Here is a 26,255-nt window from a genome sequence, read left to right on the forward strand (position 1 = left end):
CGAGCCGAGATCACGCCACTGCACTCCAGCCTGGTGACAGAGTGAGACTCCATCTCAAAAAAAAAAAAAAAAGAAAATAATAAAGGGAATGTTTTGATTATGGAGGCATAGACTATATAGAGAAAGAAAATGATTAATATTAGTTGCCCCTGGGGTGGAGGAAGACTTGCTTTATGTTGTACCCTTCTTTCTGCTGGGATTTTATTGAATTAATTTTTTTTTTTTTTTTTGAGACAGAGTCTTGCTCTATCACCCAGGCTGGAGTGCAGTGGCACAATCTCAGCTCACTGCAATCTCTGCCCTCACCTCTCCATCCCCTTTACCCCCAAACCCCCCAGGCTCAAGTGATTCTCTCGCCTCAGCCTCCCAAGTAGCTGGGATTACAGTCATGTGTCACCACACCTAGATAAGTTTTGTATTTTTAGTAGAGATGGGGTTTCACCATGATGGCCAGGCTGGTCTCGAACTTCTGACCTCAAGTGATCCGACCACCTAGGCCTTGCAAAGTGCTGGTATTACAGGCGTGAGCCATCGTGCCTGGCCTATTTTATTTACTTATTCTTTTTGAGACAGATTCTTGCTTTGTCACCCAGGCTGGAGTACAGTGGCACAATCTCAGCTCATTGCAACCTCCGCCTCCTGGGTTCAAGCAATTCTTCTGCCTCAGCCTCCTGAGTAGCTAGGACCATAGGCTCCTGCCACCACAACTGGCCAATTTTTTTTTTTCAGGCAGAGTTTAACTCTTGTTGCCCAGGCTGGAGTGCAGTGGCGCAATCTTGACTCACTGCAGCCTCCACCTCCCAGATGCAAGTGATTCTCCTGCCTCAGACTCCCGAGTAGCTGGGATTACAGGCACTCGCCAGCAAGCCTGACTAACTTTTTGTATTTTTAGTGGAGATGGGGTTTCACTATGCTGGCCAGGCTGATCTCGAACTCCTGACCTCAAATAATCCACCCGCTTTGGCCTCCCAAAGTGCTGGGATTACAGATGTGAACCACTGAGCCTGGCCTCTGCTTGGATTTTATTTTTTTTATTTTTTATTTTTTTGAGACGGAGTCTCGCTCTTTCACCCAGGCAGGAGTACAGTGGCACTATCTTGGCTCACTGCAAGCTCCGCCTCCCGGGTTCACACTATTCTCCTGCCTCAGCCTTCCGAGTAGCTGGGACTACAGGCACCCTCCGCCATGCCTGGCTAATTTTTTTGTAGTTTTAGTAGAGACGGGGTTTCATCATGTTAGTCAGGATGGTCTCGATCTCCTGACCTCGTGATCCGCCCACCTTGGCCTCCCAAAGTGCTGGGATTACAGGTGTGAGCCACCGTGCCTGGCCGGGTTTTATAATCACATCCATGGATAAGGCAACTTGGTCATGGATGGGGTAAGAGATGGAGGCAAGGAACAGCAGCTCAGGGGAGCCCAGCCACTCTAACCAGGAGAACATAACACACCAGTGGCACTGGTTCAGCCTTGGCAACTATTCTTTTATTGAACATCAGTAACAGAAAGATGCTTGATTTAGGAGGAAGCTTTCCCTCCCTCCCTCCCCCATTGCACCCTGGAACTCAGCAAAGGTGAGCCAGCCACAGAGCATAACACTGTGGCTGGGACACATGTCCATGTGTGTTTCACATACGTGGGCATCTGTGCCACAAGGGTCATGTGGCACCACAGTTCATCAGCTGTGTTTCCCCTTCCTGCCCTGCTGCAGCGCCACAGGTTGGAGGAAAAGCCTGCCTGTGAGCAGGGTCCCGGCAGGGCCCACCCACCCGACAGTGGAGATCGGGCCTCAGAGCTGGGCAGTCATGGGAGTTCAGGGCCTGGCTCGCCTCGGCAGACTGGTCTTAAAGAGGGACTTGCCCGAGGCCTCGATGTAAGTGACAGTCATCTCTTTGGAGCTGATCTCCACATAGGCAAAGCCACCCAGTGAGTCTTCAGTCCCATAGTGGAAGCGCAGATAGCCGTTGGGGACCTTGCGCTGGTGCCGCTTTGAGGGGTCCATGAAATTCCCAGCTCCACTCAGCACGTAGCCCACGCCATTCTCATCTTGCAGGTACTGAGGATGGAGGACAAGGGGTCAGTGGAGACCCAGCTTTGAGCAGAGCCCTGCCTAAGGTCCAGGGCTCGATCTGGCCCTAACCACAGAGTCACCTTGAGGTATGTAACCCCTCCTGGCTTCAATTTCCTGACTTTTAGGAGTGTATTAATCCTATTTCATAGGTAGGGCACTTAGTAAGAAATTGGTGGCCAGGTGTGGTGGCTTATGCCTGTAATCCCAGCACTTTGGGAGGCTGAGGGGGTGGATTGCTTGAGCCCAGGAATTTGAGACCAGCCTGGGCAACATAGTGAGACCTTGCCTCTACAAAAAAATGCGCAAGGGCGGGGTGCAGTGGCTCATGCCTATAATCCCAGCACTTCGGGAGGCCGAGGCGGGCAGATCACTTGAGGTCAGGAGTTCGAGATCAGCCTGGCCAACATGGTGAAACCCCGTCTCTACTAAAATATAAAAATTAGCAAGGTTTGGTGGCCCATGCTTGTAATCCCAGCTACTTGGGAGGCTGAGACAGGAGAATTGCTTGAACCCAGGAGGCGGAGGTTGCAGTGAGTTGAGATTGTGCCACTGCACTCCCTCTCAAAAAAAAAAAAAAAGCAAAAATTAGCTGCACGTGGTGGCCCACGCCTGTAGTGTCAGCTACTCTGGAGGCTGAAGTGGGAGGTTCACCTGAGCCCGGGAGATTGAAGCTGCAGTAAGCCCCGATTGCACCACTGCACTCCAGCCTGCGTGAAAAACAATGAAACCTTGTCTCCAAAAAAAAAAAAAGAAAGAAATTGGCAATTCAAAGATATTATTCTGGCTTTGGAGTGTTTTCCTGGTTAGACAGCAAGATTTGAGGGACAGTCTAGACATTCTGAAGGCCACAGGAGACCCTCAGACAGCAGGAGGACCCCAGCCATGTGGACATCAGCTGGGATGGGGACCCCCCTCACCCAGCTCCCACCCCACCCACAGGGCCCTCACCTGCAGATTGTGATCGTGGCCGCACAGGTAGGCGGTGACCCCGTATGTGGCCAGCAGTGGCCGTAGCTGCTTGACCAGGCAGTGGGTAGGCCCGTGCTCGGCTATGGACCACACGGGGTAGTGGCCAGCCACCAGCACATAGTCCTCCCTGGCCGCCGCCAGCTGTTTCTTGAGCCAGGACAGCTGTGTGCGGGCCAGCTTCACGTCTCGGGGCCTCTCAGGCTGCTGGCTGAGGAAGTCATCTGAGTTGCCACATAGTGTCACTGTGTCCAGCATAAAAATGGCCACAGACACATTGGTCCGTGGGATCTTGAAGTGCAGGCGGTAGAAAGGGCTGGGGAAGTTCCTGTGGAGGGGATAGAGGTCATGGGTGCACATCTTGGGCACAGAAGTCCCAGGGTCAGCTCAAGCCACAGGGCCCCTGTGTCTCTGCTATGTGAGGATCTCGGGAGGCAGGGCTGAGGGTGGCTCACCAGCGCTTGGAGATCTTAGAGTATGCAATCTGGGCAGAGACGTTGCCAAGGTGGTCATGGTTTCCGGCTAGCACGTACCAGGGCACTTTGCGAAGGGAGCGGTCAGAGAATACGTCCTCAAAGGTCTCCTGTAGCAAACAGATAGGGCAGGCCTCTTCCCTGGGGTCAGTGGCTACGCTGATCCTCCCACCAAGTCAGGATAAGGGAGACACTGAATGCTCCCGGCGCCCAAAGGTGCCCCATCACCTTCCCTCTGCCCTCTCCAAAGGAAGGTCACTAGGTAAGGCGGCTTCTCCCCACTGCCTACCCCCACCTCCTGCCCCACTCTGTTGGGCACAGACCTGGAACCTCTTGTCATTGACGTCTTGCACACCAGTGAAGTAAAAATTGTCCCCTAGAGACAGGATGAAGTCTGCACCCAGGATCTGCACAGTCCGAGCGATCTCCTTGGCATTGGCCATTTCCCGGGCCGTGTGGAATGGGGCATTGGGGACCCCTCCCCAGTCACCCACGGCTACGAAGCGCAGGGCAGGGGTGGCACCATCAGCCAGGGAGGGTAGCAACAAGGCTTGCAGGATGAGCAGCGCCGTCCGCATGTCCATCTGGGAGAAGAGAGACAAGCATAGGTGGCCCGGGCTGTGACAAGGGCAGGGAGGCCTTGAGACCCCCGCCTGCCCTGAGATAGAGGGAGACTGCTTGCTGCAGGCTGCCCCTGTGGGAACCCCTTGGTGCCCTAATTCTCAGGACACGGCTGCACAAGCTGGCTTAGGGAAGGGGGGGGCGGTCTGTGAGAGGGCGAGCTGCACCAAGATGGCCCTGCAGGCCCATTTCACCCTCCTTCCACCTAGCCTGCCCAGCACTCACCCAGGGGGAGACACAGGCCAGTCACCGGAGGCTCTGAGAGGCTGGTGGGCTCCAGAGTAGAACTGCCGGTCCCTGAGCCTTTATTCCCTGAGGAGGAAGTGGATCATTAGTGAGGATGATGCAGTTTCTCCGAGGGCTGTCCTGGGAGCCCTCCCCTTGGGTCATGTGAGCCCTGGACTTCCCTGGAGCAGGACACGGGATTGGGGTGGGGGTGGGAGGATCTGGGCACACGTGTGCAGCAGCCTCGGCCCACACAGCCTCCGGGTGGACCTGCAGGGGCCTGTTTGTGCTGTAGGCTTGACACGTCCAGGTATCTCTGTGTGTCTGTGTATCTCAGTGTGAGTGTGTGTGTGTGTGTGCACACTTGAGAGGCTGTGGCCGTGATTACCCGACACATCTCCTGCACCTTCTTTCTCTGAGTAAGGGCTTACCTGTGTGTGTCTGGGTGTGTCTTGCTTCCTGCGTGCAGCTGAGCATGCCTACCTGGGCCTCGGCTCTGTACCTGATGGTGTTGCTGCAGACGTGTATGCTGAGCCTGCGAGGCCTGTGTGGCTTGTCTGCGATGCACGCCTGCGTTCTCACGTGGCACTGGGTGGGAATCCCTATGGATGGAGTTTTGTGTGTGTCCACGTGTGTGTGCCTGGGTTGCGTCTCTAGGATGGGTTGCGTGTCTGGTGTCGGAGCTGTGTTTGACAACATCTGAGTGGGGGACTCCGCGTGTGTCCCCATCCTCCCCCTGCCCTCTCTCCACCCCACACATAAACACCAACGGGCTTCCCTTTTCCAGGAAGTCCTGCCCACACCCTCCCCTCCCCCCAGACTCCCATTCCTGCAGGAGGAACCAGGCAGGAGGCAGCTAGCTGGTGATAGCGCGCGTGACCGCAGACCTCTGACCCTCATAGTCTCAGCAGCTGTCTGCAGGCCCTCCACGGGACAGCAGCCTGGGAGGGCAGGAGGCCCTGCACCTGCGGCCGGTCTGACCTGCTCCTCACCTCCCTGCCTGCCTCCTCCGTGCTGGGCGCCGCCGCGACACGTCCCGCGGACATTCACGAGTCCCTTCAGTCCCTGCGAGCGCGGACCCGGGAGAGAGCTCTCATTCAACGCTGAGGCCACTGGCTCACAGATCTCCCCGGGTCACCCTGCGAAGTGCTTGGTCCCCCCCATTCCCAGCCCTGCAGCAGCAACAAAGGGGAAGGAAGTGGGTGACGAGGACAGGCAGAGACCCCTCCCACGGGGCCGCCCGCATCTCACCTGCCGTCGCGGGGCGGGCGTTGCGGCCGGTGCCCAGCTGCAGATCCGCAGGCGATCGCACTCCTGGGCGGCCCCAGCTTTAAGCAGGCAGCGGCCGATCCGTCCTGCTCCAGGGCTCAGGGCTGACCCAGGTGAGCCCCGGCGGGGAGGGCGGGCGCCTCGGCCTCCCCGCCCCGGAACCCTGCGCCGCCCAGAGCCGCCACGCCTCCCGGCTGTAGGCTCCGCATCTGTAAAATGGGCCGATGAACCCCAAAGGTCGGCTCAGACCCACGGACTGCAGCTGCAGCTGGGCCAGAAGGGGTGGCCAGGGGAGCCGATTTCATCCTTTTCCTTCCTCCACCCCAACCAGGAGCCTCCATCTGCCTGGGACCCTTTGGGGGCACCCATGGGCCCACAGCCGCAGGACCACAGCACTGGGTGGGGTTTCAGGCCTGGGGCCAAGCTCTTGTGAGGTCTGTCATCATCTTCTCCTGTTGTTTTGTTTGTTTGTTTGTTTGAGACAGAGTCTCGCTCTTTCACCCAGGCTGGACTGCAGTGGCGTGATCTCGGCTCACGGCAAGCTCTGCCTCCCGGGTTCGCGCCATTCTCCTGCCTCAGCACCCCCGAGTAGCTGGGACTACGGGCGCCGCCACCGCGCCCGGCTAATTTTTTGTATTTTTTAGTAGAGACGGGGTTTCACCGTGTTAGCCAGGATGGTCTCGATCTCCTGACCTCGTGATCCGCCCACCTCGGCCTCCCAAAGTGCTGGGATTACAGGCGTGAGCCACCGCGCCCGGCCTGTTTTTGTTTTTTTTTTGAGACAGTTTTATTCTGGTTGCCCAGGCTGGAGTGCAGTGGTGCAATCTTGGCTCACGCAACCTCCGCCTCCCGGGTACAAGCGATTCTCCTGCCTCAGCCTCCCTAGTAGCTGTGATTACAGGCACGCACCACCACGCCTGGCTATTTTGTATTTTTAGTAGAGACGGGGTTTCTCCATGTTGGCCAGGCTGGTCTCCAATGCCTGACCTCAGGTGATCTGCCCACCTCAGCCTCCCAAAGTTCTGCGATTACAGGCATGAGTCACCGTGCCTGGCCAGTCTCCTGTTTTTTTTTTTAAACTTATTATTTAGCCGGTGTGGTGTCTCACAACTGTAATCCTGGCACTTTGGGAGGCCGAGGTGAGCGGATCACTTGAGGTCAGGTGTTCCAGACCAGCCTGGGCAACATGGCGAAACCTTGTCTCTACTAAAAAGACAAAAATTAGCTGGAGGTGCTCGCTTGAACCCAGGAGGCAGAGGTTGCAGTGAACTGAGATCATGCCACTGCACTCCAAGCCAGGAGGAGGAGGTTGCACTGAGCCGATATCATGCCACTACACTCCAGCCTGGGCAACAGAGCAAGACTCTGTCCCCGCCCCCCCCCCCCCAAAAAAAACAGAAAAAAAAAAAAAAAAGAAATCTGAAGCAATTATGACCAAATGTTAACATCTGTTTCTTCACGTGGTGGGTACAGGCGTGTTTTGGAAGCTTCTATGCTTCCTGTATTTTGAGATCACACAAAATTATGTTTATTATCTTATTGTGCTACATGATCTTTGTAGAAAAGTTGGTAAATTCTGGAATGCACGAAAACAAAGATTATAATAGCCAGTAATACCCCTGCCCAGAGAGACAGTATCCATTAATTTTTCTCTGCCTATGTTTGTCTTCGGAAAAATGGGATACTATTGGCACTATTTTATAACTTTTTAATTTGTATTAACACTTTCTATATTTTTTAAATTGAAAAAGCTGGTCAAGCGTGGTGGCTCAGGCCTGTAAACCCAGCCAATGTGGGAGGATCGCTTGAGCCCGGGAGTTCATGAACAGCCTGGGCATCGTGGCGAGATCACATTGCTACAAAAAAAACAAAAACAAAAACAAAAACAAAAACAAAATTAGCCAGGCATGGTGGTGCACACCTGTGGTTCCATCTACTCAGGAAGCTGAGATGGAGGATCGCTTGAGCCTGGGAGTTTGAGGCTGCAATGACCTACGATTGCACCACTGACCTTCAGCCTGGGCAGCACAGCTAGACTCTTGTCTCAGAGAGAGAGAGAGAGAGAGAGAGCACAATGAAAAAAATAAACCTGATCTTGCACAGAGCCTGTAATAAAACCTGTGGGTTCTTGGCTATCTCTCTCTGGTCTCCTCCAGGGTTCTGAATAAGCTCTTCTCTCTCCATTCACCCAGGAGAACTCTCTTCTGCTGATTTTCTGTGGAGCTAGATCAGGCTGTGACTCAGAATCTCCCTCCACCTCCACCCTTTCCTATTTTCCCAATACCAGTGTCAATCTCAGATGTCAACAACCCCACGAGTGAGTTCCTCCTTTTGCCAATACATCCAGGTCCTGTTCTCCGCTGCTGTCTCTACCCAATCCCTTTCCTTCCTTCCTCCTGCCAATCCTGCTTTCCCTGTTTCTTGCTCCTCTGACCTCCTCCGCATTGCTTGACTGTCTTAGATACACTCTGGCCTCAGGGTCTTGGCACTTTCTGTTCTCCCTGCCTGGAAGGGTCTTCCTTAGTCAGATACTGAGGTCACCCATTGTGTTCAAGTTCCTTTAATTTATCTGAAATGAGTCTGGGCGTGGTGGCTCACGCCTGTAATCCCAGCACTTTGGGAAGCCAAGCCGAGTGGATCACTTGAGGCCAGGAGTTCGAGACCAGCCTGGCCAACATGGTGAAACCCCGTCTCTACTAAAAATACAAAAATTAACTGGGCGTGGTGGCACAAACCTGTGGTCCCAGCTACTCAGGAGGTCGAGGCAGGAGAATTGCTTGAACCTGGGAGGCGGAGGTTGCAGTGAGCCAAGATCGTGCCACTGTACTCCAGCCTGGGTGACAGAGTGAGACTGTCTCAAAAAAAAAAAAAAAGAAAAAGATAATTTATCTGAAATTATCTGAAATGCACCACCCTGCCCCCATCATTGTCTGACTCTCCTGTTGCTGTAGTTTTCTCTGCAGCACCTACCAGTGCTTGAGGAAACCACCCACTCATTTATCTTGCTTTCAGTTTCTCTTGCTTTCAGTCTGTCTTCAGTTAATGAAAGCTTTTTTTTTTCTTTTTTTTTTCTTTTTCTAAAACAGAGTCACCCAGGCTGGAGACCAGTGATGCGATCACGGCTCACTGCAGACTCGACCTTCTGGGCTCAGGGGATCCTCCCACACCCCTCGGCCTCCTGAGGATTGAGACTACAGGCACACACCACCACACCCAGCTAATTTTTGTATTTTTTGTAGAGACAGGGATTTGTCACCTTGTCCAGGCTGCTCTTGAACTCCTGAGTTCAAACAATCCTCCCAACTCAGCCCCCCAAAGTGCTGGGATTACAGGTGTGAACAACTGCCCCTGGCCTGTTTATTTAAAAAATTAACATTCATTCTCTGTTTATTGGCTAAGTTTAGAAGTAGTATCAGAATGTTTAAGAGAACTTACTGTTCTCCTTTTATTTGTATGTTTGCATTGTAGATTTTTAATAACTGATAAGGACTTCTCAAGGTGTTTGCTTGGTGGAGACATTTAAAAAGATTAAAGAATAGGCCAGGTGCAGTGGCTCATGCCTGTAATCCCAGCACTTTGGGAGGCCGAGGCGGGTGGATCAAGAGGTCAGGAGATCGAGACCATCCTGGCTAACATGGTGAAACCCCATCTCTACTATAAATACAAAAAATTACCTGGGTGTGGTGGCACGTGCCTGTAGTCCCAGCTACTCAGGAGGCTGAGGCAGGAGAATCGCTTGAACCCGGGAGGCAGAGGTTGCAGTGAGCTGAGATCGCACCATTGCACTCTAGCCTGGGTGGTAGAACAAGACTCTGTCTCAAAAAATAATAATAATAAATTAAAAGATTAAAGAATAAGCTGGCACAGTGGCTCACACCTGTCATCCCAACACTTTTTGTAGAGACCTCATCTCTTAAAAAAAAAATTAGCTGGGCATGGTTGTGTGCACCTGTAGCCCAGCTACTCAGGAGGCTGAGGTGGGAGCATTGCTCAGGAGGTCGAGGCTGCAGTGAGCCATGATTGCACCACTGCACTCCAGTCTGGGTGACAGAGCTGATACACTGTCTCTAAAAAATATTAATAATTGGCCGGGCGCAGTGGCTCACGCCTGTAATCCCACCACTTTGGGAGGCCGAGGCGGGCGGATCACGAGGTCAGGAGATCGAGAGCATCATGGCTAACACAGTGAAACCCCGTCTCTACTAAAAATACAAAAAAATTAGCTGGGCATGGTGGCGGGCGCCTGTAGTCCCAGCTACTCAGGAGGCTGAGGCAGGAGAATGGCATGAACCCGGGAGGTGGAGCTTGCAGTGAGCCGAGATCTCGCCACTGCACTCCAGCCTGGGTGACAGAGCGAGACTCCATCTCAAAAAAAAAAAATTAATAATTATTATTATAGTAGTAAAAGAGTATAGAATAAAATGCATCACACTTATAAAATGTAAAATGTTAATTTCAATCCACTAAACTTATAAACGGACCCAAGTATGCATCCAATGACCTCTTAAAGTGATATTTCTTTTTCTTTTTGTTGAGATGGAGTCTCACTCACTCTGTCACCCAAGCTGGAGCACAGTGGTGTGATCTTCAGCTCGTCCCAACCTCCGTCTCCCAGGTTCAAGCGATTCTCCTGACCTCAAGTGATCCATCTGCCTTGGCATCCCAAAGTGCTGGGATTACAGGCCTGAGGCCAGGCCCTGAATTAATTTTTTGATGTTTCACTTTGCCAGGTGTATAAGTAACATGTTAGTTGTGATTGTAACTAAATAAAGGCTTAAGGGAAACCGTGTTTCTAAATTTCTAAATTGACTACACATTTACAAAGGAACCCACAAAGATGGATTTTTGGGCCGGGCGCAGTGGCTCACGCCTGTAATCCCAGCACTTTGGGAGGCTGAGGCAGACAGATTGCCTGAGTTCAGGAGTTCAAGACCAGCCTGGGCAACAAGGTGAAACCCTTTCTCCACTAAAATACAAAAAAATTAGCTGGGCATGGCAGCGAGCACCTGTAATCCCAGCTACTTGGGAGGCTGAGGCAGGAGAATTGCTTGAACCAGGGAGGCAGAGGTTGCAGTGAGTCGAGATCACACCACCGCACTCCAGCCTGGGCGACACAGTGAGACTTGATCTTAAAAAAAAAAAAAAAAAGATGGACTTTTTCGGGGCCCCAAGGCTTCAAAATTCAAAATGCTGTCATGAGTTAGTTTGATTTGAGAACCAAAAATTGGCTTTTGTGGCTGGAGCAGAGTGAGCAAGGGGGAAGTGAATCCGGAAGGTTGAGTCTGCAAGGTCAAGGGCAAGGAACAGAGAAGGGTGTGGGTGGGGCAGGTTGCGTGTGCTCTTGGGGGCTGCAGGGAAGGGGGCTTTTATCTGGGTGAGGTGGGAGCCACAGAGGGTTCTGATCAGAGGGACAGATCTGACTTAGATTTTGCATGATGTCCCCCAGCTGTGGGCTGCGGGGCATGGGCTGCTGAATAGGTGGTTTAGGTGGGCAAAGATGGGTCATGGTGCCCCCTACCCTTTAAAAATTAAAAGACAGGGCCAGGAGCAGTGGCTCACGCCTGTAATCCCAGCACTTTGGGAGGCTGAGGTGGGCGGATCACCTGAGGTCAGGTGTTTGAGACCAGCCTGACCAACAAGGTGAAACCCCATCTCTACTAAAAATACAAAAAAATTAGCTGGGCATGGTGGCAGGCACCTGTAATCCCAGCTACTCGGAAGGCTGAGGCAGGAGAATCGCTTGAACCCGGGAAGCAGAGGTTGCAGTGAGCCAAGATCGTGCCACTGCACTCCAGCCTGGGCGACAAGAGCAAGACTGTCTCAAATAATAATAATAGGCCGGGCGTGGTGGCTCACACCTGTAATCCCAGCACTTTGGGAGGTTGAGGGGGGTGGATCACTGGAGCCCAGGAGTTTGAGACAAGCCTGGGTGACACAGTGAGACCCCATCTAAATTATTATTATTTTTTGAGACAGAGTCTTGCTCTGTCACCCAGGCTGGAGTGCAGTGGCGCGATCTTGGCTCACTGCAAGCTCCGCCTCCCGGGTTCACGCCATTCTCCTGCCTCAGCCTCCCAAGTAGCTGGGACTACAGGTGCCCGCCACCACGCCCAGCTAATTTTTTGTATTTTTTAGTAGAGACGGGGTTTCGCCATGTTAGTAAGGATGGTCTGGATCTCCTGACCTTGTGATCCGCCTGCCTTGGCCTCCCAAGGTGCTGGGATTACAGGCGTGAGCCACCATGCCCAGCCTGAATTTTTTTTTTAAAGATTAAAAAGGCAGAGCCTCTCTGCTCCTCCCATTTGACAGACAGCCACGTCTTTTCATGCAGTGAAAAAGGCATGTCCCCGAGACACCGTGGTGAAAGTGAAGGCAGGAGTAAATGGATTTGGCCATATTGGGTGCCTGGTCACCAGGGCACCAGAGCTGCTTTTAACTCTGGCAGAATGGATGTTGTCACCTCAATGACCCCTTCATTGACCTCAACTACATGGTCTACATGTTCCAATATGATTCTACCCACGGCAAGTTCCACGGCACCATCAAAGCTGAGAAGTGGGCTGCGTGTGGTGGCTCATGCTTGTAATCTCAGCTACTTAGGAGTTTGAGGTGGGAGGATCACTTGAGACCAGGAGTTCAGGACCAGCCTAGGCAACATAGGGAGATCCTCTCTCTCTTAAAAAAAAAAAAAAAAGAAAAGAAAAGACTGAGAAAGAGAAGGGAAGCTTGTCATCAATAGGAAATGGGAATCTCATCCCCATCTTCTAGAAGCCAGATCCCAGCAAAATCAAATTGGGTGATGATGCTGGCACTGGTTATGTCATGGGGTCCACCACCAGCATCTTCACTACCATGGAGAAGGCTGGGGCTCACTTAGAATGGGCAGCCAAAGGGATCACCATCTCTGCCCCCTCTGCCCATGCCCCCATGTTTGTGATGGACATGAACCATGAGAGATACAAAAACCTCATGATCGTCAGCAATGCCTCCTGCACCACCAACTGCTTACCCTCCGGCCAAGGTCATCCGTGACAATGTTGTTTTTTGGTTTGGTTTTGTTTTCTTTCTTTCTTTTTTCTTTTTTTGTTTTAAATAGGGATGGAGGCCAGGTGCAGTGACTCATGCCTGTAATCCCAACACTTTGGGAAGCTGGGGTTGGAGGATCACTTGAGCCTAGGAGTTCAAGACCAGCCTGGCCAACATATCAAGACTCTGTCTCTACAAAGAGTTTAAAAAAATTATCCAGGCATGGTGGGGTGTATCTGTAGTCCCAGCTATTTGAGAGGCTGAGGTGGGAGGGTTGCTTGAGCTTGGGAGGTTGATGCTGCAGTGAGCCGGGTGACGGAGTAAGACCCTATTTCATAAATAAATAGAGACGGGGGTCTCATTTTGTTGCCCAGGCTGGTCTTAAACTCCTGGGCTCAAGCGATCCTCCCACTTTGGCTTCCCAAAATGCTGAGATTACAGGCTGAGCCACTGACCCTGGTCATCCATGACATCTTTGGCACCATGGAGGGGCTCATGACCACAGCCCCTCTGGGAAACTGGCGTGACAAACATCATCCCTGCATCTACTGGCACGGCCAAGGCTGTGAGCAAATTCCTGCACTGAACAGGAAGCTCACTGGAACAGCCTTCCGAGTCCCTGCCACCAATGTGTTGGTGGTTGACCCCACCTGCCGTCTGGAGAAACCTGCCAAATATGATGACCTCAAGAAGGTGGTGAAACAGGCATTGGGGGGGCCCCCTCAAGGGCATCCCGGTCTACATTGAGAACAAGGTTATATCCTCCGCCTTTATTTTTAAATTATATTTATTTTTTTTTTGATAGGGAGTCTCGTTCTGTCTCCCAGGCTGGAGTGCAGTGGCGCGATCTTGGCTCACTGCAACCTCCACCTCCCGCGTTCAAACAATCAATTCTCCTGCCTCAGTCTCCCGAGTAGCTGGGATTACAGGCGCACACCGCCACACCCAGCTAATTTTGTGTATTTTTAGTAGGGATGGGGTTTCACCATGTTGGTCAGGCTGGTCTCGAAATCCTGAACTCAAGTGATCCCCCCGCCTCAGCCTCCCAAAGTGCTGGGATTACAGGCCTGAGCCACCGTGCCCGGCCGTCTCCTCCGACTTTAACAGTGACACCCATCCTTCCACCTTCTGTGCTGGGGCTAGCATTGCCCTTGATGACACTTTGTCAAGTTCATTTCCTGGCATGACAATGTATTTGGCTTCAGCAAAAAGGTGGTGGTCCACACTGTCTCCAAGGAGTAAGACCCTCAGACCAGGAGCCCCAGTGACAGTATGATAGGAAGAGAGAGGCCCTCAGCTGCTTGGGAGTCCCTGCTGCACTCAGCCCCCCACCACACTGAAAATCTCCCCATACACAGTTTCCATGCCAGACCCCCTGAAGAACAGGGCCTATCAATAAAGCAATAAGGTCCTCTGTACTTAGACCAAAAAAAAAAAAAAAAAAAAAACCAAAAACGAAAATTACTCTTGCCTGTAATCCCAGCATTTAGGGAGGCTCAGGTGGGAAGATTGCTTGAGCCTAGGAGTTTGAGAGCAACCTGGGCAATATGGTGAGACTTTGTCTCCGATATAGATAGATGATAGACGGATGGATAGAAGATAGATAGACAGATTAGATAGAGAGAGAGAGAGAGAAAGGGGAGAGAGAGAGAGAGAGAGAGAAGAGAAGAGAGAGAGAAATTAGGCAGATGCCTTGGGCAGTGAAGTCCCTGGGGATGGTCTACTGTTCCCGCAGCCTGAGCGCCTTTTTCGGACGTTTTTATCTGTCCACTGCTGCCCCTGCATGGCCACAGCCTGAACTGCAGCACCGAACGCAGATCCAGTTTCCCTTTCGGAGAAGAAATTAATGCTCCTTCCAGCCCCACTTGCCACTAGGCCTGTGCAGGGCGTGGACAGATTCTACAGTGGATCCAGCCAGAGACTGCCCCAGAGAAACTTCCAGGGGTGGGATGAGTGAGGTACGCTGGGATTGGAATGTTTGTAGGATAACATGATGAGCAGCCGGATTCCCAGGAAATTGCAAACCGTGTCTGCTCTGGTGAGATTCTCAGAGGAGGGGATCTATAGGCAGTGCTGAGTAGGCACTGGGTAAAAGCCTGGAAAGAGGACCCTGGCTTGGATGGGGCTCTGCCTCACTCACCATGAGCTCCTTGGTGCTATCAGTCAGCACAGTTCAGCTGCATGGGTGTGAAGGTGTCCTGGTGACTAGCTACCCCCATGCCTGCCTCAGTGCACGGGAGGTGGAATTATGGATTTGATGGGGCTCGCACAGGCTAAGGGACTGATTTTCAGTCTGGAGAATGGGAGGGCAGGATGAGCTGTGGAAGGTCAGGCTGGTGGTTTGGAGGGTGGCATGATGTAAATGTAGCTGTTCACTGTTGTAGTTTGCTGCCACCAGTTCAGTCTGGCTAGGTTCCAGGTGGGTCAATAATCTCAAATGGGGCTGGGCTCAGTGGCTCACACCTGTAATCCCAGCACTTCGGGAGGCCGAGGCGGGTGGATCACTTGAGGCCAGGAGTTCGAGACTAGCCTGCCTAACATGGTGAAACCTCGTCTATACCAAAATATAAAAAATTAGCCAGGTGTGGTGGTGGGCACCTGTAAGCCCAGCTACTCGGGAGTCTGAGGCAGGAGAATGCTTGAACCCAGGGGGTGGAGGTTGCAGTGAGCCAAGATCGTGCCACTGCACTCCGGCCTGGGCGACAGAGTGAGACTCCCAAAACAAACAAATAAACAAAATCCCAAATCGGGAGAGGTGAGGTGGGGTCTGTCATGCCAAGGAGTTGGTTTCTTTCTTTCTTTCTTTTTGAGATGGAGTCTCAGTCTGTCACCCAGGCTGGAGTGCAGTGGCGCTATCTCGGCTCACTGCAAGCTCCACCTCCCGGGTTCACACCATTCTCCTGCCTCAGCCTCCCAAGTAGCTGGGACTACAGGCGCCCGCCACCACGCCCGGCTAATTTTTTGTATTTTTAGTAGAGACGGGGTTTCATCGTGTTAGCCAGGATGGTCTCGATCTCCTGACCTCTTGATCCGCCCGCCTCAGCCTCCCAAAGTGCTGGGATTACAGGCGTGAGCCACCACGCCCAGCCAGGAGTTGGTCTTTATATTACCTAACTCCCACCTCTTTCCTCAATGATTTGAACGTTTGATCATTTGAATGTTTGATTCTCGTGATCAAACATTCCCCTGTTACTCTCTAGACCCCGTCATGCTCCCCCAACCCCTCCCCACATCCTCTCAGATATCCACCAGCTCTAGCCCCCAGGGTAAAAACATCCATCGTCTCCACCATCAAGTGAAAGCAAATGGTGACTTCCTTGCCTCAGCCATTGCTGAGCCAGTTGGATGGCAAGGAGGAAAACCCCACCCAAGCCCCACCTAACCCCTGTCCTCCTTTTCATCCCAGCCAGTGCCCACTGATTCCATGGTTACCTGACTTATCCACTCCAGCTCCTGGTCCTTCTATCCTGGGTACCGCTGAACTGCTTGGGAGTAGCAGGCTGAGAAGTTCTGGTGCCCCTCCTGCAGCAAGGCTGTCAGCGGGCACGGGAGGATGCGGGGACCGGCTGGAGTAAGCCATAGCCAGGGCAGGAAGGAGCCCCACACAGATCTCCCTCAGCTGTGAACTCCACAACGACCCACCTCACAGTCAACAACACCAATGGACACTCGTTCCTCTACTCCCGTTATTACTAGGCACCCATTTCTCTCCACCCAAGGTTTTGTTCACCATCCTCAATTATTTATTTATTATTTTTTTGAGATGGAGTCCAGGCTGAAGTGCAGTAACGCAATTTCGGCTCACTGTAGCCTCTGCCTCCCGGGTTCAAGCGATTCCCCTGCCTCAGTCTCCCAAGTAGCTGGGATTACAGGCCCCCGCCACCACGCCCAGCTACTTTTTGTATTTTTAGTAGAGACGGGGTTTCCCCATGTTTGCCAGGCTGGTCTCAAACTCTTGACTTCAGGTCATCTGCCTGCTTCGGCCTCCCAAAGTGCTGGGATTACAGACGTGAGCCACCGCGCCCAGCCGGTACCCCCAATTATTTCAGTATTCATGATCCTCAGGAAGGAATACATATGTTTTGTTGTTGTTGTTGTTGTTTTGTTTTGTTTCTTTTGTATTTTTAGTAGAGATGGGATTTTGCCATGTTGGCCAGGCTGGTCTCAAACTCCTGACCTCAGGTGATCCTCCTGCCTCGGCCTCCCAAAGTGCTGGGATTACAGTTGTAAGCCACCATGCCGGGCCATGAATACATATGTTTTATTGAGTTCTTTTTTTTTTTTTTTTTTTTTGAGATAGGGTCTCACTCTGTTGCCCAGGCTAGACTGCAGTGGCACCATCTGCTCACTGCGACCTCGACCTCCCAAGCTCAAGCGATCCTCCTACCTCAGCCTCCCCAGTAGCTGGGACTATAGGCGTGCACCACCATACCTAGCTAATTTTTGTATTTTTTGTAGAGACAGGGTTTGGCCATGTTGCCCAGGCTTCTTCTTTTTCAATGAATGTATTTACAGCTATAAATTTTTCCTTCTAGCACTGCTTTCTCTGCATTCCATACATTTTGATATGTTGGATTTTCATATTTGTCTCAAGGTTGTTTTTATTTTTTATTTTTATTTTTTTGAGACAGTTTCCCTCTTGTTGCCCAGTCTGGAATGTAACGGCATAGTCTTGGCTCACTGCAACCTCCGCCTCCCAGGTTCAAGCGATTCTCCTGCCTCAGCCTCCCGAGTAGCTGGGATTACAGGTGCCCGCCACCACACCGGGCTAATTTTTGTATCTTTTGTAGAGACGGGGTTTCACCATGTTGGCCACGCTGGTCTCAAACTCCTGACCTCAGGTATCAGCCTCCCAAAGTGCTGGGATTACAGGCATGAGCCAATGTGCTCGGCCTCAATAGCCTCAAGCAATCTTGTCACTTCAATCCCCTAAACTGGGACTACAGGGAGGCACCACTGTGTCTGGCTTGGATCATATTTTAAACATCTATTCTGCCTATCTCTGTTTTTTGGTTGGAAAGTTTAACCCATTTCAATTTAAAGGAATTCCTGAGGTGGAAGGCCCAACTTCAGCCATTTTACCATTTGTGTTCTGTGTGTCTTGGAGCTTTTTTGTTCTTTATTTCTTCCATTATTGCCTTCTTTTCTGTTTACTTGACTTTTTGTAATGAGACTTTTTGATTCTCTTATTTCCTTTCGTGTATTTTCTATAGATATTTTCTTTATGGTTACTATGGGGATTACATTTGACATTCTAAGTTATAATAATATAACTTTATTTTATTTTATTTTGAGACAGAGCCTTATCTGTCACCCAGGCTGGAGTGCAGTGGTGTGATCATGGCTCACTGCAGCATCAACCTCCTGGGCTCAAGCAATCCTCTCACCTCAGCCTCCCGAGTATGTGGGACTATAGGTAAGGGCCACCATCCCTGGCTAATTTTTAAAAAAAATTTTTGTACAGACAAGGTCCTACTGTGTTGCCTGAGCTCTTGAACTGCTGAGCTCAAGTGATCCTCTCACCTCAGCCTCCCAAAGTGCTGGGATTACAGGCATGGGCCACTGTTCCCAGCGAAGGTTTAAATGATACCAATTTAACTTCAATAGCATAGAAATATTCTATTCTATTAATTGAGAACTAGTCTTGCTATGTTGCCCAAGCTTAGATTTGAACTCCTGGGCTCAAGTAATCCTCCTGTTTCAGCCTCCCAAGTAGCTGAGACTACATGCATGTGCCATTATGCCTGGTTATGGTATAAACATACTCTATTTCCTTTTTTCTTTCTTTTTTTTTTTTTGAGACGGAGTTTTGCTCTTGTTGCTCAGGCTGGAGTGCAGTGGTGTGATCTCGGCTCACCGCAACCTCCGCCTCCCGGGTTCAAGCGATTCTCCCGCCTCAGCCTCCTGAGTAGCTGGGATTACAGGTGTGCGCCATTACGCCCGGCTAATTTTGTATTTTTAGTAGAGACAGGGTTTCTCCATGTTGGTCAGGCTGGTCTCAAACTCCCGACCTCAGGCAATCCGCCTGCCTCGGCCTCCCAAAGTGCTGGGATTACAGGCGTGAGCCACCACGCCTGGCCCAGATACTCTATTTTTATAGTTTCCTCTTCTTTTATGTTATTTTTTAAAATTTTTATTTACTTATTTATTTGAGATAGGATCTCACTCTGTGACCTAATCTGGAGTGCAGTGGCGTGATCACGGCTTACTGTAGCCTGGACCTTCCGGGCTCAAACAATCCTCCCACCTCAGCCTCCCAAGTAGCTAGGACCATAGGTGCCCACCACCATGACTGGCTAATTTGTTAATTTTTCCATAGAGATAAGGTCTCACTATGTTGCCCAGGCTGGTCTTGAACTCCTGAGCTCAAGCGATCCTCCTGCCTGGACTCCCAAAGTGCTAGGATTACTGGCGTGAGCCACCGCCCCCGGCTCTTTTATGTTGTTAATGTCACAAATCACATCTTTATATATTGAGTGCCCAATATCATAGAAATATAATTATTTTTATTACTTTTCTTGAGAAAGCATCTCGCTCTTGTTGCCCAGGCTGGAGTGCAGTGGCGTGATCTCAGCTCACTGCAACCTCCACCTCCCGAGTTCGAGCGATTCTCCTGCCTCAGCCTCCCAAGTAGCTGGGATTACAGGCATGTACCACCATGCACAGCTAATTTTGTATTTTTAGTAGATACAGGGTTTCTCCATGTTGGTCAGGCTGGTCCGGAACTCCCAACCTCAGGTGACCCGCCTGCCTCGGCCTCCCAAAGTGCTGGGATTACAGGCATGAGCCACCATCCCCGGCTTTCTTTTTTTCTTTTTGAGACAGAGTCTCGCTCTGTCACCCAGGCTGGAGTGCAGTGGTGTGATCTCAGCTCACTGCAACCTCCGTCTCCCAGGATCAAGCAATTCTCCTGCCTCAGCCTCCTGAGTAGCTGGGATTACAGGCATGCTCCACCACATGCGACTAATTTTTGTATTTTTAGTAGAGACGGGGTTTCTTTTTGAGACAGAGTCTCGCTCTGTCACCCAGGCTGGAGTGCAGTGGTGTGATCTCAGCTCACTGCAACCTCCGTCTCCCAGGATCAAGCAATTCTCCTGCCTCAGCCTCCTGAGTAGCTGGGATTACAGGCATGCTCCACCACATGCGACTAATTTTTGTATTTTTAGTAGAGACGGGGTTTCACCATATTGGCCAGGCTGGTCTCGAACTCCTGACTTCAAATTATCCACCCACCTCGACCTCCCAAAGTGCTGGGATTATAAGCATGAGGCACCGTGCCTGGCCGGTCTTTTCTTAATTCTTTTTTTCTGGGCCTCTGTGGTAACTGTAATTTCCTCTGTGGCTGCCTTTGAATGACCTAATTGTCAATGTCTGGGTCCCAGGAGAAAAATAAAAAAACAAAAGTGCAAAAAGAAAATAAAATTTCGGCTGAGCGAGGTGGCTCTTGCCTATAATTCCAGCACTTTGAGGGGCTGAGGTGGGAAAATCGCTTGAGTTCAGGAGTTCGAGACCAGCCTGGGCAACATAGCGAGACATTGTCTCTACTAAACCTAAAAAAAAATTATCCGCGTATGGTGGCACTTGCCTGTGGTCCCAGTTACTCAGGAGGCTGAGGTGGGGGGATTGCTTGATCCCAGGAGATCGATGCTGCAGTGAGCTACAATAGCACCACTGCACGCTATCCTGGGTGACAGAGCAAGACCTTGTCTTAAAAAAAAAAAAAAAAAAAAAAGAAAGAAAAAAAAATCAATACCTTCCAAATTCATTATGCGAAGGGGAAAATTAAGCACTTAAGTCCTAGAAACTGAGTCTTATAATACAGCTTCTCTGATGCATGACTGATGCTTCCTTACCTTTGTTTTGAGACTGTAGCCATCAGACTCCTTGTTCTTCATTCAAACCTATACTAAATGATGTAGGATATGTATACCCTTGTGACTGTTACCGCTTTACAATAGAATGTTAAGCAACCCCCATAGAGTGTATGTAATCAACAGTAGTCAATCACATCTGTTTTTTTTTTAATTTTAATTTTTTTTTATTTTGAGACAGAGTCTTGCTCTGTCGCCCAGGCTGGAGTGCAGTGGCATGATCTTGGCTCACTGCAACATCTACCTCCTGGATTCAAGCCATTCTCGTGCCTCAGCCTCCTGAGTAGCTGGGATTACAGGCATGTGTCACTATGCCCAGCTACTTTTTGTATTTTTAATAGAGACAGATTTTCACTATGTTGGCCAGGCTGGTCTTGAACCCCTGACGTCAGGTGATCCACCTACCTAGGTCTTCCAAAGTGTTGGGATTGCAGGTGTGATCCACGGCACCCAGCCTCAAATCTTATGTCTGTATATTAACATCTGTATGGAAATGTATTTCTGTTCAGCACCTCTGTTTTTGCCTATATAGACAATTTTCACTTTTCCCCACACTGGGATCATTGATCACTATTCTTCGGTGTCAGCATGTCCCTGATGGCCACCCTTGTACTCTGTGTTTGAATAAACTTTTTTTTTTTTTTTTTTGAGACAAGGTCTCTCTCTGTCATCTAGGCTGGAGTGCAGTGGTGCCATCATAGCTTACTGCAACCTCGATTTCCTGAGATCAAGTGATCCTCCCGTCCTAGCCCCCCAAGTAGCTGGGACTACAGGTGCACCCTATCATGCCCAGCTTATTAAAAACAATATATTTTTTTGAGAGGCAGGGTCTCACTATATGGTCCAGGTGGGTCTCAGACTCCTGGGCTCAAGCCATCCTCCAGCCTTGGCCTCCCAAAATGCTGGGATTATAGATACGAGCCACTGTGCCTGGCCTTGAATAAACTATTTTAACTGGATCTTGAGCCTTTCGATTATTTTAGGTTGACAAAGGGAAAAAAATAAAAGGCATCAGCTCTTTATATCCCCCACCACGCCTGGCTAATTTTTTGTATTTTTAGTAGAGACGGGGCTTCACCGTGTTAGCCAGGATGGTCTCAATCTCCTGACCTCATGATCCGCCTGCCTCGGCCTCCCAAAGTGCTGGGATTACAGGCATGAGTCACCGCGCCCAGCCAATTTTTGTATTTTTTTGTAGAGATGGGGTGGGAGGATTTACTATGTTGCCCAGACTGGTTTCAAACTGCTAGGCTCAAGCAATCCTCCCGTTTTGGCCTCCCAAAGTGCTAGGATTGGAGGCATGAGCCACCGTGCCCAGCCCCTGGCTAATTTTCATATTTTTTTAATGGGGTTAGGGGTTGGTCTCACTATGTTGCCCAGGCTGGTTTCAAACTCCCGGGCTCAACTGATCCTCCTGCCTTGACCTCCTAAAGTGCTGGGATTACAGGCATGAGCCACCATGCCTGGCCACAGATTCTTTATGATTTTTATTCTGCCATCTTCCCTGAATCCTCCAACCTGCCTTTTTTTTTTTTTTTTTTCAGGCAAAGTCTTGCTCTGTCGCCCAGGCTGATGTGCAGTGGCACGATCTCAGCTCACTGCAACCTCCACCTCCCGGGTTCAATAATTTTTTGTATTTTTAGTAGAGACGGGGTTTCACTATGTTGGCCAGGCTGGTCTCGAACTCCTGATCTCGTTATCCGCCTGCCTCAGCCTCCCAAAGTGCTGGGATTAGAGGCATGAGCCACTGCGCCCAGCTTAACCTGCCTTTTTTTTTTTTTTTGAGACAGTTTCTCTCTTGTTGCCCAGGCTAAAGTGCAATGGCGTGATCTTGGCTCACCGCAACCTCCACCTCCCCGATTCAAGCGATTCTCCTGCCTCAGCCTCCCGAGTAGCTGGGATTACAGGCATGTGCCACCAGGCCCGGCTAATTTTGCATTTTTATTTATTTATTTATTTTATTTTATTTATTTATTTATTTTTGAGACGGAATCTCGCTCTCTCTCCCAGTCTGGAGTGCAGTGGCGCCATCTCGGCTCACTACAAGCTCCGCCTCCCAGGTTCACGCCATTCTCCTGCCTCAGCCTCCCGAGTAGCTGGGACTACAGGCCCCCACTGCCACGCCCAGCTAATTTTTTGTATTTTTAGTAGAGATGGGGTTTCACCGTGTTAGCCAGGATGGTCTCGATCTCCAGACCTCGTGATCTGCCCGCCTCGGCCTCCCAAAGTGCTGGGATTACAGGCGTGAGCCACGGCGCCTGGCCTAATTTTGTATTTTTAGTAGAGATGGGGTTTCTCCATGTTCGGAACTCCCGACCTCAGGTGATCCGCCTGCCTCGGCCTCCCAAAGTGCTAGATTACAGGCGTGCTCCATCGCACCCAGCCCAACCTGCCTTTTAATACTAATACATTACTTTGGGTCTCATCCCACAGCACTTCATCAGAGAGCATCCTTCCTCTCACCTCAGTTATTTCTACTTTTTTTCCACGTATAGATGTTTTTTCAGGGACCGGAGGGTATGGGAGGAAGCCTTGGCACGCCTCATCCCAAATCCCCGTTCCCCCGAACATCAGGCCCTTCCTCCTCTTCCTGTCCTCCCTGGCCTAGCCTGGGCTCCCTCCCGTTCTGAGGCAAGGCGATTGCTCCATGTCACAGTGAGTGTGGAGTTCCCTGCACATACTGGTGACCTTGTGTCCGGAAGGAATTAGAAGGAAGAGCTCATGGAGTGCCAGAAGAAGACAGTGCCTACTCTGGCAAGCTAGAAGCAAGCTCTGCATTAAATGCAAATATTGGCCGGGCACGGTGGCTCACATTTGTAATCCCAGCACCTGGGGAGGCCTAGGCAGGAGGATCACTTGAGCCCAGGAATTCACGACCAGCCTGGTCAACATAGTGAGACCCCATCTACCCCACCCCACCCCCGTCACACACACAGCACCACCAACAAAAACAAAATTAGCAGAGTGTGGTGGGGCGTGACTTTGGTCCCAGCTACTAGGGAGGCTGAGGCAGGAGGATCGTTTGAGCCCGGGAGATTGGGGCTGGAGTGAGCCGAGATCATGCCACTGCAGTCCAGCCTGGGTGACAGAGCAAGACCCTGAAAGAAAAAAAAGAAAGGAGGGAGGGAGGGAGGGAGGAAGGAAGGAAGGAAGGAAGGAAGGAAGGAAACCAAAACAAGGCCAGGCGTGGTGGCTCACGCCTGTAATCCCAGGACTTTGGGAGGCCGAGGTGGGCGTATCACTTGAGGTCAGGAGTTAGAGACCAGCCTCGGTAACATGGCGAAACCCCGTCTCTACGAAAAATACAAAAATTAGCCAGGCGTGGTGGCGGGTGCCTGTAATCCAGCTACTCGGGAGGCTGAGGCACGAGAATCGCTTGAACTCGGGAGGCAGGGATTGCAGTGAGCTGAGATCGCGCCACTGCACTCCAGCCTGGGCGACAAAAGCGAAACTCCGTCTCAAAAAAAAAAAAAAAAAAAAAAAAAACCAAAACAAACCCTCAAATATCCCTCGGGCTGGGTGCAGGGAGGAAACCCGGCCTGAGAGGCGCAGTGGCTAGAACCAGTCAACACTGCTACGCACAGCCGCGTTTCCATGGCTTCCTACGTCCCTCAGGCCTTAGGGGGCGGGGTATGTCACCCTATCCAATCAGGGGCGCTGGGGCGGGGCCCTGCCAACTGTCCATTCGGATGCGCCCGGGAGAGGAGGGCAGGGCCTGCGCCTCCCTACGGAGCCTTTGTTTCTGGCGTCCGCCCCCACCCGGGCTCACGTCTCCGTTTCTCCGAGAGGCCCAAGGGGTCTCCGCCGCAGCCTCTGTCGCGCCGTGACCTGTACAGGTCGCGGGAGTCGTAGGGAGGACGCCGGGACACCTGGAAGCCGAGAAATGGTGCGTGTGAGGGGCCAGGCGTCCCCAGACCGGGGGGAGGGGCTGGTTGGAACCGGCCGGAACCGGCTGTGGAGGGACCTAGGCCTCCCTGCGGCGACTTCGGGGTCTGGGACCCGAGTTCCCTCGGCCTCAAGGTGGGGCTGGGCCAGGGGCTGGGCCAGGAGCTGGGACCCCGGGCGTCCTGTCCCGTCCCTGCGCGACGCCTGTGGCCCCGCAGCCCCGCGTCTCCCCACATGGTGCGGGGGCCGCGGGAGGGTCATGGGGGTATCCCGCCTCGGATGTGGGGTTCGTGTGGCAGGAGCTGCGGTCTGTGGCCGCCCCCCACAGTCCCGCCTTTCTCCCGTTAAAAATTTAGAGTTTATTTGAGCAAACAGCGGTTCATCGATGGAGAAGCTCCCGGTCGTGGTTTGTGGCTTGGGGATCCGTTGGAGGGAATGGAAGGAAAGGCTGTAAGGTGCAGGAGGAAGCGAACCAAAATCAGTACTTGGTTGGTGACAGTTATGCAGTCGCCTTATTTGCTCTATCTAGGTGGACATTTTCTGCTTATGTAGTCAGAGGTGGATTGGTGGTTGTGGTTTATTAATCCTAAATTTTATTTCCTTATAAACTGGTAATTTATAAGAATTTCATTTGAGGCTGGAGCGCGTGGCTCACGCCTGTAATCGCAGCGCTTTTGGAGGCCAAGACAGGAGGATCGCTTGGGCCCAGGAGTTGAAGACCAGCCTCGCAATATAGCGAGACCCCATGTCTGTTAATTTTTTTTAAATGAACATATTCAGACTGAGACCAAAAAACTACTACAAATTTTTAAAATATAAAATCAAATAAAAGAATTTCATTCGACTTAGATTTCTGTTTCCTTGGGTAGGAAACCAGGACACCATAGCCACAGCCCTCTAATTGTCTCCTAATTAATTATTTTAACACTCCCCAGGGGGACAGGGTCCCAAATCCTTGACCTTGTTCCCCTAGCCTGACTCCTCTGGGGCTTGCAAATAATTCTTTATACCACTTCTTTCACCATATTCCCAAAAGGTAACTCCAGTCACGACATTATCAACTCTTTGTCCTTTACTGCACATTTCAAACTAATTAATTTGTATTATTTTTTCAAGGAGCAATCGATTGGTCTTTTAAAAATATTTGCTTTCTGTTTCTGAACATTTCACAGGAGAGGAAAGCAGAGAATACATGTATGAGACCCTGCTGTGAAAAAACCTTTGTGCCTCTTCTCCTTTTCTCTCTCCTAGGCACAGGGATGTTCTCAGAATGTCTTTTGGTTGGCCTGGTGCCATGGCTCATGTCTGTAATCCCAACATTTTGGGAGGCCAAGGCGGGAGGATCACCTGAGGCCAGGAGTTTGAGACCAGCCTGAGCAACATAGTGAGACCCGGACCCTAAAATAAAAAAAACAAAAAACAGTGTCTTTGGGTTGGGGTTCCCCTTTGGAAACTTTAAACTGTGATATGTCTTCAGAGCAACCTCCTTTCCTGGTCCTGGGCTTCAGGGCTGTTTGGGCTGACACAGGATGCCCACAGCAGCCAGATCTGTTGAAGGGTCTGGTATCAGCCTGCTCCCACTGGACAGCCTGAAGTACGGGGTGGGGCCTCTTAGTGGAGGAGCTGGGTGTCCTGGGGTCGGAGGAATCTCTTGATATCCCCTCCCTCTCAAAGCTCACCCCTGGGACACTCAGCTTTTCTTCCCCTAATTCCAGATCCCATTCCTTGGGGGACACATTGGTGTCCAGCCAAATGGATGATGATATTGAGGGGAAAAACAGATATGATTCTTGCCCTCTGGATTCTTTTAGACTGGTGAAGTGAGAAGACTTATCCCAAGGACAGGAAAAC

General features: G+C 51.1%; 2 protein-coding genes and 1 pseudogene across 5 annotated transcripts in view; 2 read left to right on the top strand and 1 right to left on the bottom strand.

Moving 5' to 3' along the window:
• Positions 1 to 26,255, top strand: part of ZNF627 (zinc finger protein 627) — a 59,925-nt gene that overhangs the window by 13,598 nt on the left and 20,072 nt on the right. For 2 of the 3 annotated variants that reach the window (XM_055103626.2, XM_034946795.3), the window contains one exon: positions 2,051 to 2,154. Coding sequence is in view for 1 of the 3 variants with exons in the window: in XM_003830511.7 (XP_003830559.3) it covers positions 24,403 to 24,405 (3 nt within the window). In the remaining 2 variants the exon portion in view is untranslated. Of the gene's footprint in view, positions 1 to 2,050; positions 2,155 to 23,214; positions 24,406 to 26,255 lie in introns of those variants that run through there. The other variant, XM_003830511.7, reaches the window with a different exon arrangement.
• On the bottom strand, positions 1,461 to 10,104 carry ACP5 (acid phosphatase 5, tartrate resistant). 2 transcript variants are annotated; one of them, XM_063599905.1, is made up of 7 exons: positions 5,605 to 10,104; positions 5,346 to 5,418; positions 4,354 to 4,955; positions 3,831 to 4,091; positions 3,490 to 3,617; positions 3,017 to 3,362; positions 1,461 to 2,053 (listed from the first exon to the last, which is right to left on the bottom strand). In XM_063599905.1, exons 4-7 carry the CDS (start codon positions 4,089 to 4,091, stop codon positions 1,811 to 1,813), a joined length of 978 nt encoding a protein of 325 aa, XP_063455975.1. In that variant the 5' UTR covers positions 4,354 to 4,955; positions 5,346 to 5,418; positions 5,605 to 10,104; the 3' UTR covers positions 1,461 to 1,810. The 2 variants fall into 2 exon arrangements, with proteins under 2 accessions (XP_063455975.1, XP_054959603.1); XM_055103628.2 differs by having other exon boundaries at positions 4,354 to 10,104.
• Positions 4,829 to 15,847, top strand: LOC129394763 (glyceraldehyde-3-phosphate dehydrogenase-like; annotated as a pseudogene).

This window comes from Pan paniscus, chromosome 20 (assembly GCF_029289425.2).
Source record: "Pan paniscus chromosome 20, NHGRI_mPanPan1-v2.0_pri, whole genome shotgun sequence".
NCBI classification, from domain to species: Eukaryota; Metazoa; Chordata; class Mammalia; order Primates; family Hominidae; genus Pan; species Pan paniscus.